Source organism: Anastrepha obliqua, chromosome 1 (genome assembly GCF_027943255.1).
Source record: "Anastrepha obliqua isolate idAnaObli1 chromosome 1, idAnaObli1_1.0, whole genome shotgun sequence".
NCBI lineage: Eukaryota > Metazoa > Arthropoda > Insecta > Diptera > Tephritidae > Anastrepha > Anastrepha obliqua.
Genome location: NC_072892.1, coordinates 182,802,854 through 182,818,633, shown reverse-complemented (window position 1 = coordinate 182,818,633; position 15,780 = coordinate 182,802,854). Strand labels below are relative to the sequence as shown.

General features: G+C 36.7%; 2 protein-coding genes across 3 annotated transcripts in view; both read left to right on the top strand.

Annotated features, from left to right (window-relative positions):
- Nucleotides 1–997, top strand: part of LOC129243474 (prolyl 4-hydroxylase subunit alpha-1) — a 76,868-nt gene extending 75,871 nt beyond the window's left edge. For both annotated transcript variants that reach the window (XM_054880520.1, XM_054880530.1), the window contains exons 9-10: nt 169–334; nt 445–997. In XM_054880520.1, the coding sequence (XP_054736495.1) occupies nt 169–334; nt 445–530 (252 nt within the window). In that variant the 3' untranslated portion in view covers nt 531–997. The remainder of the gene's footprint in view (nt 1–168; nt 335–444) is intronic.
- A 4,497-nt stretch (nt 998–5,494) lies between these two features.
- Nucleotides 5,495–11,199, top strand: LOC129243466 (prolyl 4-hydroxylase subunit alpha-1). Its single transcript, XM_054880510.1, has 7 exons — nt 5,495–5,856; nt 5,933–6,087; nt 9,167–9,323; nt 9,411–10,587; nt 10,655–10,711; nt 10,805–10,970; nt 11,035–11,199. The coding sequence occupies exons 1-7, from the start codon at nt 5,612–5,614 to the stop codon at nt 11,118–11,120; spliced, it is 2,043 nt and encodes a 680-aa protein (XP_054736485.1). The 5' UTR covers nt 5,495–5,611; the 3' UTR covers nt 11,121–11,199.
- The last annotated feature ends 4,581 nt before the right edge of the window (nt 11,200–15,780 follow it).

The following is a 15,780-nucleotide window of genomic DNA, read 5'->3' as shown; positions in this document are numbered from 1 at the left end:
ATTGTCGTTTAAGCCCATCTGCTATGCGGAGGTGGCTAAATATCTTTGAACCCTCCATTTGCATGTAGGATAACGTACATATACATACATACGAGTGCACATAAGCAGAATATTTTTATTATTTTATCGCATATTCCTTTCAACTTTTTCTCTTTTTCTATCTCGCAGATGAGCGACGTGGAGCAGGGTGGTGCCACAGTCTTTACAAACCTGCGCATTGCCGTATGGCCCAAGAAAGGCTCAGCTGCTTTTTGGTACAATCTGCATAGATCCGGAGAAGGGGATTTCAGAACGCGCCATGCGGCTTGTCCAGTTCTCACTGGCTCTAAGTGGGGTAAGATAAGTTTGTAATAAATTATCTTTTTTTTACTTAGTATACAAATATCCTTACATATTTAGAAAATCATGTATGTGTTTGTAATATTGCCCCCTTTCCTTCTGTAGTCTCTAACAAATGGATTCATGAACGCAATCAAGAATTCCGTCGACCTTGCGGCCTTACACCTGACCATGGCGAATTCGCAATTTAGTGCAATAATAGAAACAAAGGAACAAATGGACAATACAACCTTCTTTCACTTGCGACAGAGACTTGATACTCCATGGACGTAGTTGAAAATTAACAAGCATTCAATACAAAATCTCAAATTTCCGAGGACCTACATTTCCGTTTTATGTTCACACATTGGCCGGTTTCGGAAACTTTACCATACTCGTATGTTTCTGTCATGCTCTCGTTAGATTATCCGAATTTAAATTGAATATGGCAACCACATGTACTTGTTCACAAGCAGGAACTTACTCTATAAAAAGTTTCTTCTAGGAAATTTGATCTGCCATTTTGTAAATGCCGAATTAGTGAATTTAAATTTTATAATTATTAAGTAATTTTTTTCTACTTATAATTGTATGTATGTATTTAGTTTCTTATGAAAATTTTTTAAGTTATGTAAATAAAAAATGAATTTACTCAGATTTGTTATATAATAATATTAAATGGCGAAGTGTTGTGGATTTTTAAATAGCAATGGGAAAATGGTGAGTATTCCACTACTGTAAATTGTCTCGCATGCTGGGTATTTGACGAATAGTATTCAAGTGGCCAAGTTTGGGAAGGATAAATCCTTGTACAGATCCGTAAGTAAAAACACTCTCACCATCGTATTAAAAACGTAATAATTCAGATATTTTGTACAACTGGATAAATGGGGAAAGGTGTATTGCTTACTTCAACGAGATTAATTGTTGACAGAAGGGAACAGAATCAATGTTGTTGGTGTTGTTATTATATTTAGCAGCATAAACAGCCCCTATAAATATATGTGGGTCGGTTCGCTAAAATAAAGGGTTTTCCAATAACAGGTGTTATTTACGATATTAACAGGTATTACACGGTATAACGATTTTTATGGCCGTAACTGGATGGTATGGATCTGGACAACGTTTATTTTCAACAAGACGGCGCTACTTGTCACACAAGCAACGAAACCATTGATCTTTTACCGGAAAGGTTTCCGGACCGTGTTATCTCTCGAAGAGGTGATCACAATTGGCCACCGAGATTTTGTGATTTAACACCTTGTGACTTTTTTCTTTGGGGCCACGTCAAAGAGAAGGTCTACGCCAACAGCCCAGGGTCGATTCAAGACTTCAAAGATGGAATTCGTGAGGCTATCGAAGACATAGGGCAGCCACTTTGCAATTCGGTTATAGAAAATTTCATGAAAAGAATATTTTCCTGTAAGCGTGGTCGTGGTGGTCATTTACCTGATGTTATTTTCCACTATTAACGGCATACCTTCCTCTTTATAATGAAATAAATATCCGATCATTTACAGGGTGGGCCATGTAGCGTTTGCTTTTTGAACCACCTATTTTTTTATGCTAACACAAATGGCATGTCAAATGTGTTCATAATTTACTTAAAGGTTTGACATTTACGAAATGGGACGCTATGGGTATGTTCAACAATGCATTATAATGCGCAACATACTATTTCAGAGTGAGCAGAGTGAGCAGTGCGTTCAAAAATTCAAATATGGCAGTACTGCAAATGCAACGCGTTCTTAAACGTCATTTTTGTATCAAAAGTCGTGCATTATTTGCAGCAAAAATTTTCGCACTGCCAATAAATACGCTAGTACAATGTCTGATGAAAAGTGGGTTTTTAATTATTTATTTTAGCTTTTAATACAAAAATTGATGAAAAATACGATATTTAAACTTTATTTTATTATACTTTTCTTGGTTTTAGTGATTACTTTAGTACATCGGAGATAAAATTACTGCTCAGAGTCCGACTGAGCATGGAGAACGAGTTCACGTCGGGAAGGAGGAAAAAGAGCGTGCTCTGGGCTAAGGTCGTAGATGAAGTAAAAAAAGTTAATAAAGATTTAAAAATAGATAGAAACATCGCCCAGCGAAAATTTTCTAATTTACTCATCACATATAAGCGAATAAAAAAAAATATTAAACTTTTGATATTAAACTTTTGACAAGATATGCCCTTCTTTTAAGCTTTACACGGTTTTTTTTTCTTAAATTTAATAAAAGACTATCGGTTTTTTCCTTACATACATCGTCCATGACCAAACTTAGTAACAATTCCATTTTAGTGCACAGCGCGTTCATAAATGCAATAAATCTATTTGCAATTTTTCAACAAATCTATCAGTTGCATGAATTGTCACATTGACAGTGCTGCCAGCGCTGCAAGTACTGCGCATTATAATGCGTTTCTGAACATAGCCTATACGCTTGAACAAAATTGGGAAATATTGAAAACCTCTTTCCAAAGTGGTGAGTCTTCTTCGTCTTTTCTGATTTTCACATCGGTGGCTACGTCAATAAGCAAAATTGTCGGATTTAGGGCTCATAAAATCCACACGTTACTGTAGAGAAGCAAATGCATCCACAACGAGTCACTGTTTGGTGCGATTTTTGGTCTGGCGGCATCATCGGGCCATTTATTTTCGAAAATGAGCGAGGAGCCGCGGTTACAGTAAATGGCGAGCGTTACCGTGACATGCTCAACGAGTTGTGTCCAAAAATTGAAGAGGATGAAATGGACGACATTTGGTTTCAACAGGACGGTGCAACTTGTCACACTGCCAAAATTACACTCGAACTTTTGGCTACCGCCTCGGAGCTGTGATTTAAGCCCGTTGGACTATTTTTTGTGGGGATCCGTTAAGGACAAATGCTATGCGAACCATCCAGAAACGATTGATGCTTTAAAACTCGAAATCGAAGTTGCCATTCATGAAATTGGAGCCCAAACAATCGAAAATGTGCTTACAAATTCGGTTGATCGAATGGACTACTGATTGTTCTAATGACAGTTCAATATATTGTTTATAAGCCATCAAAAGCATTGGCGTCTCAGTTTTGTTGAATTTATTTTTCTGTGATGGAATTCAAACGTAATAGTGTGATTGCGTTATATTTGGCTGGAAAATCACAACCAGCCATTGTTCGTGAGCTCAGTCACCTCAAAGTGAATAAAATGTTTGTGTATCGCACTATAAAACGTTACAATGATACTGGTAGCATTGCAAAACGCTATGGAGGTGTACCAAAAAAAACCACAACAACGCCAGAAATGGTTCAGAAAGTGAAGGCTCGACTTGAACGAAATCGAGCATTAGAACAATTTTGAAGTTGATGTCATGAGCTGTTTTACAGATACAAGCAGTGTGAAGTTGGTAACACTTCATATCGTTCACCCTATATGTTAAAATTGTAATCATTTTTGAACAATTTTGTCTTTGAAATCAATAAAAACTAATTTCACACAAAAAAGTTATGGTGTTTTGAATAGTTGATGGGTCACTTGTGGATGAGGACTTCTCTAACTGTGACAATTTTTCCCATTCAAATGGTTATTGAACCAAACCTCCGTTATAACATATATAAGAGACACATACACACACACACCACCTCGATCAAAAAGTTTCCAACCGACCCTCTAAATATACTGATTTGAGTTATATTTTTTTTTTGCCACATCTGTGTTTTACATTTCTACCAAAATGTTATCGCCGTCGCTGGGCATTTGTGAAAGTAACGCCGTCTGGAGTAAATCAACCTCTGCAAGTGTTTTCACTATTTTTTTTTTTTTTGTTAGTTTTAAAAATGGATTTGAATTTGAAACAATGAGTTTGTCTTAAACTTTGTGTTAAAAATGAATTCAATGGCGCAAAAACCTTAGAAATGTTGCGAAACTGTTTCAGTAATGATACTCTAAAGAAAACAGTCGTTTACGAGTGGCTGAACGCTTCATATGAGATTGTCGACATCAAAAACTGATGAAAACGTCAATAAAGTGAGAGAAAAGTTCATCCATAACCACAAATTAACCATCAGAGAGCTGGCAGAGGACTTTAACATTATTAAGGATCTGTTCAGGACATTGCAAAGTTGGTCCTAAAGGACTTGAATTTAATGCAAAAAAGGGGTCGAGTTGATATCGCCAGAGACATGATTTCCATGGATGAATCCGAATCAATATTCATCAAACGCATCAGTACTGGAGACGTGACGTGAGCTTATGAGTACGACACGCAATCCAAACATCACGCGAGTGAACGAAGACCAAAAAAACTACGTCATTTTCAGTGAAAGCGATGATCACGGTTTTATGGACTACAACGGGATTCAACGCCACGAATTTTGGCAGAGGGTCAGACAGTTAATAAGGACTTATATGTATTTGGGCGCTCGCCAAAAAATGAATTTGTAGGTAAACCACTCGTGAATTTTGCACCACGATAACGCAGCTTTGCACAATGGCATTATTATCTGTGAACTTTTAACCAAGAACGAAACGAATACCAACCAGCAGTCATCGAATTCACCTGCCTGCGATTTTTTTACTGTTTGGCCGAGTCAAAAAGCACTATGGAGAACGCGTTTTAACAACCGAAAGGAAGTAATCGAAAATCAAAGACTTCTCTGATGGCTATAGCGAGAATATATATTAGTTCCGGAAATGTCTCCAAAGCTGGATCAAACGCTGGCGTAAGTGCCTTGCAGTTGATGGGGAGTACTTTGAAGGCAATAATAACGCTTTGGAGGAATAAACTTGTATTTTGAATTTTCTGAATGCATACTTATATTCCGGAAACTTTTTGACCAAGGTGATAAATTATATATAGCGAACAAGAGGTGCAAGAGTTGTGGTGCAGTATTTTGAGAAAGCAAGTGTTCCACTCTGTATAAATATTGAGTCGACACCACACTTCGAATTCGAATAAAAATAAGCTAATAAATAACCCATTGTTGTCAATTTCCAAATACACATGTGGAACTGAGAGCTATTCAAAAACAAAAACAAAAAAAACGCTATCCCAATTCATTATACTCCATATTTACATTTCTCCGCACAAACATAGGCCGGCGTAAGTGCGCATATGCCACCGCATTGTACATAACTTTGAACTAGCAACGCAGTAATAAAAAACACCTGCACATAACTGGCGTGTCAACGATTCAGTCAGACCTGCACTTCCCTGATCGACACAACCTAAAGTGAGAATACTGAGCTGCCTTCGCATTTCTTAACTAGCACTGAAAGCAGAGACGTCCAAACCAAGTGGGCTGAAGCTGAAAAATGGTTTCGCCAACGAAATATTCTATTACCGCCAACGGGGCGTTTGATTGCGACAGAAAACGGTCATCGCTACTTCGCTGCACTTTTATTTTTCTGTGTTTCGTCTTGTGGGCGTCCAGTTGTCAAGCCGAGTACTTTTCCTCCATCGATAAAATTCAACTGCTAGCCAATGCCGAGAAGGAGTTGATGGAATGGTTTCAACAGTTCGTTGTAAACCAGGCAAATGACTTTGCATTATTTCGCAAGTTAGTACTGCTACACAAATACTGCAGTGTCCACTAAGTTCTGCGTCCATTTTTTGTATAAATTTTATCATTACAGGTTCTTGGCTAAATTGAAGGAAGAGCATTCATTGGCGTCGGAGGATCCGGAAGGGTACCTGGGCAACCCCATGAATGCATTCAAACTGATAAAAAGGATGGCGATCGATTGGGCGCAACTAAGCAAATATGTTGAAAAACATCCGCGATTGGAAGGTGAGTGTGGAGCGGGCCAAAAATACGAGGTGTGTCCAAAAATAAGATGAATTTTAAATTTCGCGGGCTACGTCATTCGACTTTCGATTAGTTTTTTATTGGTACACTCGCCTCGAAGATATGTTCACGGTTTTAGCCTGTTTAGTTTGTTTGTGGGAGGCATAGATAAGACAAGTGTTTTGCGTGTTAAGCGAGACAAGTGTACCAATATAAAAAAAAATAATAATAATCGAAAGTCGAATGACGTAGCCCGCGAAATTTGAATATTCGCCTTATTTTTTTAACACATCTCGTACAGTATGCAAAATTTATATTCGTTCACCTTGCTAACGTAGATACCGACACAAAATTAAATTGTAGAATTTTTCCTTTTTTTGGAAATTAACGCGCTAGTACGAGAATTAAGCACAGCTCACTTTCAGCTAGCAATTAATATTATAAAGTTTTTTTGTAATTTTAATCATGGGGCATAAATCGAGTGAATTTGCAAATGCTATACATGCACAAATGAACCGCCATTGAGAAAAATTTCTAAATCGGCAAAATGGAGTATTTTTAATATTCCGTCAATAGTAAAAGTGTTTAAAAACACTAAACGAATGAATAAAAAAGTAAGAAATCAAAAAGGTTGCTCCTGAATCGGCGGATGAAATCTTTTACTCAACGCGAATTAGAAAAGATGCCGTAAATTTTGCTACCGTTTTACAAGTGCGATTCAAGATTAGTGTTACTGCTCAAACAGTGTGAAATTACATATGAAAAATGGGATTTAAATGCAGAGCAGCTAGAAGTAAACTATTCACTAATAGCATTAAGCGAAAGTGTCAAATCAACTTCGCAAGAAATTTCTTAAATAAAGGATATCGTTTCTGGAAAAGCGCACTTTTAGCGTTCAATGTAAATTTAAGTTGAAAATGTCAGACGGTCAGATAAAAATTAAAAAAACCTAAGACTATTTTGGATCGACGCAACCTCATACCCACATTGAAGCATTAAATTTTATCGGTGATTGCTTGGCGATTTTAGTGCCTCGGGTGTAGGTAAACTACACCTTATGGTGGGAATTATGAACTCAATTTAATTGGCATTTTAAAGCAAAATATCCTTGAGAATGCTGAAAATTTGAGATCGAGAGACAATTTTGTCTGTTAACAATATAATGATCCCAAGCACATCACGTGGGATACCCATCTCGAGGTATTATATAATTGCAGAAAATATTTAAAAATAAAACCGCAAAATCGTAATTCGAACCCTCTAGAGAATTTGTGATCAGTTTTAATAAACTCTGCAGAAATTAGGATATTATGTAGAAACATCCAGGAGCTGAAAAGTGTAGAATGGGTAAAAATATCTCCAAATCTTAAGGCAAACTTTGTAAAATCCATGCCTCATTGCCTTAAAGCTGTTTTAAAACGGAAACGCAAATATTAAATCAACTTAGAATATTGTTTCTTATTTACTCAAGGAGTACGAATATGAATTATGTATCTCTTAAATAGTGATATTTAGTTTTTACAGCAACAACTTGGTTCTTGTGTTCCACTTTTACATGCAACTACGTTTTTATTTCTTTTAATTTTTTTTAATTATGTGTGCGCGGCTTGGTATTATGGTATAATATATGGTATGCGAATATGGATTTCGCGTGCTGTATATTTTCTTCAATGGAATAAGGTTAGTTGCATAGTTTCCACATAATTTGGGATGAAAATCTAATTGAAGAATATTGATCGAAAAATTCAATTTACCCAATTTTCACATTTAATAGTGGAAAACAAAAAAACCGTAACACGAAATAATAAAGTTATTTGAAAAAAAGCCACTACAGTTTCTGTTACATTCATCCATTTACAAAATAAAACCTTAATTAAAAATTTTTCTGCTGAGCGCCTGAGTGAAATGAAATGATATGTTGACTAAAACTTCAAATAGTGAGAGTAAGATTCTTAATATTTTGAAATATTAAAAGCGTCTAATCACTCTCCAACGACATCAGAAAAATTAAATTGAACTAAAAGGTGATTTTTTAAAAGCTATAGCAAAGTTTTTCAAAACACACACAACACACGTAAAATTCAGAAAAATGCATGAAATTTTTATTCAAATCGATAGTGCAGTCCATATAATTTAATGTTTGAAGTTTATTTCATGCAAATGTTGACCGCTGCGCTGCAAATGGTCCATCCGCTTAGTTCAAATCCAATTTTGACATACTCTTTCCAATGTTTCGGCCGGTATCTCATATATAAATGCTTTAATATTGTCTTCCAATGTGTTGATTAAAGCAGGCTTGTCTGAATAGACATGAGCTTTAACATAGCACCACAAAAAATAATCTAAAGCCGTTATATCGCACGATCTGGGTGGCCAATTGACAGGTCCCGAACGTGAAATAAAATGTTCACCGAACTCGCCTCTAAACAAGTCCATTGTTACGCGTGCTGTGTGGCATGTGGCACCGTCTTGCTGAAACCACATGTCATGCAAGTCAAGCTCTTGCATTTTGGGCAAAAAAAAGTTGGATATCATTTCACGGTAGCGCTCGCCATTCATAGTTACGTTACGATTCGCAGCATCTTTGAAGAAGCACGGTCCAATGATACCTCCAGCCCACAAACCGCACCAAATTGTGACCTTTTCTGGATACATTGGTAGCTCTTGCAATTCTTCTGGCTGATCTTCACTCCAAAATCGACAATTCTGCTTATTTACGTACCCATTTATCTCAAAATAAGCTTCGTCGCTGAACACAATTTTTCGATAAAAAGTGGATCTTCGGCCAACTTTCCAACAGCCCATTCACCAAAAATTTTGCGTTGCGGTAGGTCGTTCGGCTTCATTTCCTGCACCAGCTGTATTTTGAAAGGCTTCACACCTAAATCCTTTCGCAAAATTTAGTATTGTAATAATATCATTTTAATTAAAAATCGAATTTACTAAAACGATTTAACTTTTAATAAAGTTACTACGGCCCTACCTTTTGAAGTTATTCACACCATTTTTTCCATAAATTTCAATGTTATACTCTTATACATTTTTACAAATTATTCATCTTATGCAATCATTCCAACTGTAGCACTCAAAAGCAATTTTACGGAGTTGGAAATGGATTTGGGAATACCTGACAGCAACGAATTGCGCGGTGCGGCCAAGGGCTTAGGGCGATTACAGACCATATATGGTTTGAGCTCGGGTGATTTGGCAAAAGGAATTATCGCCGACACTTATTATGGGTAAGCACGATTTTTGACTTATCAAATGGCGTACAAGCGAGCATTAAAAGTTCTAATTTCAAAATGTCGATTTTCTCCATTCTTAAGTTCCGAACTCTCTGTGCGAGAATGTTTCGAAATTGCAGCTAATCTTTTCGAAGCCAAGGAATATTCTTTAGCCATAAGCTGGTCTAAATTAGTATTGAAATTACTGAACATGGGAACAGCCGTGCACACTACAGCAAATGAAATCGAAGAAGAAAGCAATCAGAATGAAATTGACGACGGCTCTGAAAAGAGTGTTGGAGATGAGGGGGAAACAGACGGGGAGCAAGCAGACGGGGAGCAAACAGACGACGAGGAAACAGACGACGAGGAAACAGACAACGAGGAAACAGACGAGGAGCAAGCAGACGAGGATGAACATGACTTTTGTTCAGGAAACCCGGAGGAAATGGACGATGACGAATTTGCGAAATGTTTTGAAGAACTTAACGATTCAGAGGCAACAGAAAAGTTTGATGAGGCGCAAGAGCTTATATATGAACCACTATATGGGGTGTTTTCTCCCCTGGTACTATACAAAGTAGATGAAGTAGATAAAACAGACAATGAAACAAGTACAACAGAAGATGACCCATTGGCTCACAAAATGCTCCTAGAAACACTCGAGTACTTAGCACTCGCTGAATATGAGTTGGGCCAATTGAAAAATGCAGTTAGGTACATTGACAAAATACTCAAACTGGATCCGGCGCACGCTTTTAAAGATCTGCCAGTTTACATGAACACCACGAAAGTAGAAAATCGAATTTATTCCGACAGTTTCAGTGAATTGCAGCAAAACGATTGGTATGCAAACTATTCACAACTGTGCCAGGGTAAGCAAGTGCCACAGAAGGATTTCCACAGGCTCAGATGCAAATTGGACAATCTCAATCATCCATTATTCATACTGGCGCCGTTACAAAAAGAAGAATTACATGCAGATCCCGAAATCAACGTCTACTACGGACTACTCAGCGACACGCAAATAGAAGACATTCTTCAAAAGACCGATGAGGATATGCAGCGCTCACAGGTTGGCAATTCAAATTCACGTGAGACACGCGATGTGCGAGTCAGCCAACAGGCATGGTTAGAATATGAAACTCCAACTACGAAGTATATCTACCGTATGGTGTCGACTATAAGTGGACTCGACTTAACCAACGCAGAAGCTATGCAGGTGGCAAATTACGGCGTAGGCGGACAGTATGACCCACATTTTGATTATTTTGGAATTGTTGGAAGTTTTCAAGAAAAACTACTGAGAACATGATTTAATTTTCTTCCTTTTTATATATTAACAGGAAGAACAGAATTGCTCTAAATGGATAGGAGATCGTTTGACTACTCACTTATTTTATGTAAGTTTATACATATATTTTTTTTGCTTTTTTTTATTTTCTTTATTCTCAATTTCATTTTACATTATTCTACATAAAACTGACCTCAATTAGATTTCCGATGTAGAGCACGGCGGTTACACAGTGTTTCCCGTATTAAATGTTTACTCACAACCCGTCAAAGGCGCAATGGTTATGTGGCATAACTTGCACAAGTCTCTGGACCCCGACTCGCGAACTCTGCACGCCGGCTGCCCCGTCATAAAGGGCACCAAGCGAAGTATTAAAATAATATTTTAATAATAAAATAAATTAATATTTTTTTGAATAAATCTATTTTATAGTATCCACTGTGTGGGTGCATTCTGGATACCAGGAATTCAGAAGACCTTGTGATGTGGTGCGAGACAAATACCAGTCGGAGCCATAGAAATATGGCAGCATTTTTTTTTTTGTTTTGTATTTTATTTTATATTAAATAGTTCACATCCGTTTCTTAATAAACTAGAAATTGGTCCAATTTAAAACTAAAAAAAAAATTTTTTCACTTTTAGTACATATTTACACACCTACCCACCTACAAACATATGTTTATGTGCGCATATACGTTTACTTGTTTGTAGGTAAATATGAGCTGCACAAATAAGACCCATTTCCAGCTAGTCTGTATTCATACTCGCCAATACATCTATGTTATGTACTTAAAAACCGAAAAATAGTTTATTTGATACCTAAAAAATTATTAAAAATGGGTCAGTGACTTGTTTTGTTACTATGAAGCAGATTTAATTCGCAAAGCAGTAGTGAATTTATTTATTATTATTTTTATTAATATTACTAAGTCAACGAAACACTCAATTCTTAATGGTTGGCTATATAATAAATTCAGAAAAACTTTATGAGTAGTTGCTTATTACTCGACTTGGCATGAGAAAATAATAAATCCTTGAAGGAAAAAAGAATTAAAGAAAAATCAATGCAATTATTCTTATTTGTATACTGTAGATATGCTAATCAATTCAATTAAAGATCCACTAATTGGTACAGTTAGCCCTGCATTACTAACGTCAGTGTGTAAGCCACCCAGTGAGTTTTATATCTTACATACTTCAAATGAATTAAGGAAAATCAGCAAACAGTTAAAAAGAAATCTCCATTTACATATTTCTGAATATTTTGAGGTACATAAATTTTGTATATGGAAAGCAGATATTTTCATAAAACCTGTTTTAAAAAGAGATTGGGTGTAATACACCCCCTATAGTAGTCGCGTTGTGAATTTTACGCATGCTTAACATCCATATTTTTGTCGACTTCAAAGCTGCATTCGACAGTACGAAAAGGAGTTGCCTATATGCCGCGATGTCTGAATTTGGTGTCACTGCAAAATTAGCACAGCTATCCAAGGTTGCCCTCTTCAATACCAGCAGCGCCATCAGAACTTGGAAGGACATCTCCGAGCCGTTTGATACCAAACGAGATTTCAGACAAGGTGACTCGCTGTCGTGTGACTTCTTAACCTCTGCTGGAAAGAAGGTGCGCGCCGCGAAACTTAATCGCTCAGGCACATTTTTTTTTAAGAGCGTGCAATTTTTGGTATATGCGCTGTTAGTTCTGCCTTTTATAAACTGGATAAGCAAAGTGAATGGGTCTGGTGGTGAACGAGGACAAATCGAAGTACCTTCTGTCATCAAACAAACAGTCGCTGTTGACAGTTATAATTTCGAGCTTGTAATGGACTTCGTTTATTTAGGAACCAGCATTAACATCGATAACAATGTCAGCCTTGAAATCCAACGTAGAATCTCTCTTGCCAACAAGTGCTACTTTGGACTAAGTAGGCAGTTGAGTAGTAAAGTCCTCACTCGACGAAGAAAACTAACTATCTACAAGGCTCTCATCTTGCCCGTCCTATCGTATGGCGCAGAAGCTTGAACGATGACAACATCCGATGAGACGTCCCTTGGAGTGTTTGAGAGATAAATTCGGCGGGAGATTTTAGGACCTTTGCACGTTGGCGACGGCAAGTATCCCAGGCGGTCAAACTCTCGTAAGTGGTTAGTAGTTAAGGTGCATTTTTTATGCAAACGAAACTAACGCGCTTATAGAAAATATACCCGTAAATTCTTCGAAGGGATTCTCTTCACAAGTTGGAAATTTTTTAAATTTTTTTGAACCTGATTGTGGAACATACAATACAATTTTAAAGGAACAAGTAAAATACAAAGGTTTCAAACTTGCACGTGCCACAGGCAGAAATTAACTGAATGAAATGAATATTTGATTTGTTATATCTCACGTCTTATTAGACCTCACATCAAAAATCGGAGCAAATTAAACGTATATAACGAGGAAAATGAAGCACAATCTGCAAAGAAACTAAAACAAAGCCGTTGCGGATATGTGACTACAAAAAAGATAGAAAAACAAAAACAATGTGCTGCAAATGTGAAATACATATTTGCAAAAACCAAACCCACACACTCTGCCACTTATTGCTACGAATCAACCAATTCAACTTTATAAGAAAGACAACTTTATAAGAAACGAACTCAAGTTATGAAGACATGTTTGATAGCCTTAGTGAATAGCTGGTATGTTGTTGACATTTTTCTTCGTTTTTTTCATAAAATTTTACTCTATCTGAAAAAAAATTATTAAATAATTATTTGTTCGTGGTTGTTTCAGCTTTCTTAGCTTGTGAAACATATGTAGCTTGTGGCGGTTAAATGAATACCATCATTCAATTATAGAACGTTAGGTAAGTAATGACAGAAGAATTTTGGCACTCCCTTATATTGAGTTGCATTTACGAAGGATTGAGAAAGAGGGAAAAAGTTTTCCCCCTTCTTGCCTAAAGGTAGTAAACTAGTACGCAAAGTAGCAATTAGTAATGCAATGAAAAATGAAAAAACACTGACCAATATAGATTCAATCTACATTAGAACAAAACAACAAACAAATTATTGTTTTCTTTTAACAAAAATGTAATATTTACTTAATTTTTATATCAAGATGCCTAAATCAAAGTAACTTTTTTAATAAATCGATCAGGATTATTATATTTTAGCTTAGATTACAGAAAAAACCATTCAACATTAATTTTAGTATTCATCTACAGCAGGAATTAAGCCATTTAGCTTTATTTACTATTAATATAACAGGAACACAACAACGAAGCAACACAGATTAATAGAATGTAATCACTAATAAGGTGCATAAGGATTATTTCTCACAGTAACTATATTTACTATCTTCTTAAATTATGAATCTACGTATTTCAGTGTACAGTTTGCTAGTATAGGTACATATACTCGTACTATATTGTGAGTGCTGCTAAGGGATAAAATACTCTTTTATACTAAATGATACACTGTTGCTCTGAAATATATCTACTATTAGGGAGTACCACCTGGCACTCTAATGCTAGAATACACTAGTTGTATGTGAATGCTACATTTTTCATAGCGAATAGTTTTTTTTATTGTATCGCAGAAATGTGCCAAACAGTCCATATTGGCACATGATTCCTAAAGTCTCTGAAGCTCAAGCAGGTGTACCATCGCAATAGTACAGCGAATAGGGTTCTTAGAGTTTAAATCGATAAGACCACCTTCATGAAGATTGTCTTGCCGAGGCATAATTGTTCAAAGGAATGGATCGTGTGGTTATATCAACAATAATATCAACAAATGCCTCCTAGTTTAAATTCCACTTCAGCTTCTAGGATATAGAGAACAACTGTTAAATCAGTTCGTCAATAGTAAAAAGAAATTTAAAGTTTGGTCCATGTGGGACGTCAAGTAACATTTTGGACTGCCGAAGATTTTGGAACTATGACAGTAGTCATAGTGCTTATGTTGCCTAAGTCGGTTGATCACAGCCTTGTGCGTGACTGAGCTGCACCCTACTTCCGGCTGTGGACCGATGAGTTTCTCCTCGAAAGTAGTTCTTTTAAATATTTCTTTATTTTAGCCGTTCTTTCGTGGCACCCACATAATTGTAATATTGACAGCTCGTTCAGTCTGTATATGTCTTCATACTTTGTCTTGAAGTTTTCCCATATATCCGAGGTAACCTTGATAACTGCTTGTCTATTCGACTATTTCAGAAGCACGACCCCCATCAACCTAAATAATTAAAAACGTTATTAATTTGAAAATTAATTCGATTTTATCATATTATAATACTTACTTGGCAGCCGCCGTAGCCGAATGGGTTGGTGCGTGATTACCATTCGGAATTCACAGAGAGAACGTTGGTTCGAATCTCGGTGAAACATCAAAATTAAGAAAAACATTTTTCTAATAGCGGTCGCCCCGAAAAGGCCCCTCATAAAAATATCTGCCGTTCGGAGTCGCTTTGAAACTGTACTATAGGTCCCTCCATTTGTGGAACAACATCAAGACGCACACCACAAATAAGAGAAGGAGCTCGGGCAAACACCAAAAAAGGATGTACACGCCAATTATATACCATATATATATATACTTACTCAAATTTGTACAGTTTAAAGTTTACGATTTTCAACGAATAATAATAAGGCAAAGCGTCAAAATGGGTACGGTGTTGCCGACATAATAATTTGCACCAAAAGTCTAAATTTGACTAGAATTTAAAAGTTTTTTATGAAACATGTACGTATACTTGTAAAGAAGCAACATGTTTTCAAATAAGGGAGCCGATTTGTCAAGAGGAAGCGAGAAAGCTGCTTACTTACGTAACCTTCTAAAGAGTTTTTCAATAAGGGCGGGTAGATGTTGAAATAGAATAAAATGGCGTTTACTGTGTGGCACGTAGCGCCGTCCTGCTGGAACCACATGTCGTCTAGATCCATATGGTTCAATATGGGCCATAAGAAATTGGAGGGGCCACCACGTCTACCGAAAAATGGGCGCAATGCGCGCAACGTTTGCGTTAATGAACACTCATTTTGATAATAAAGTTTTATCATTTGAACGTGCTGTTCAGTCGTAGAACTTGCCATGATGATTTGGCATAAGCAACTGAATAATAAACTAAAGATTTGACAGATGTCACCAAAACAAAATGGCTGCCACAGGGCGCCAAAATCGACCCGCGCCAATTGA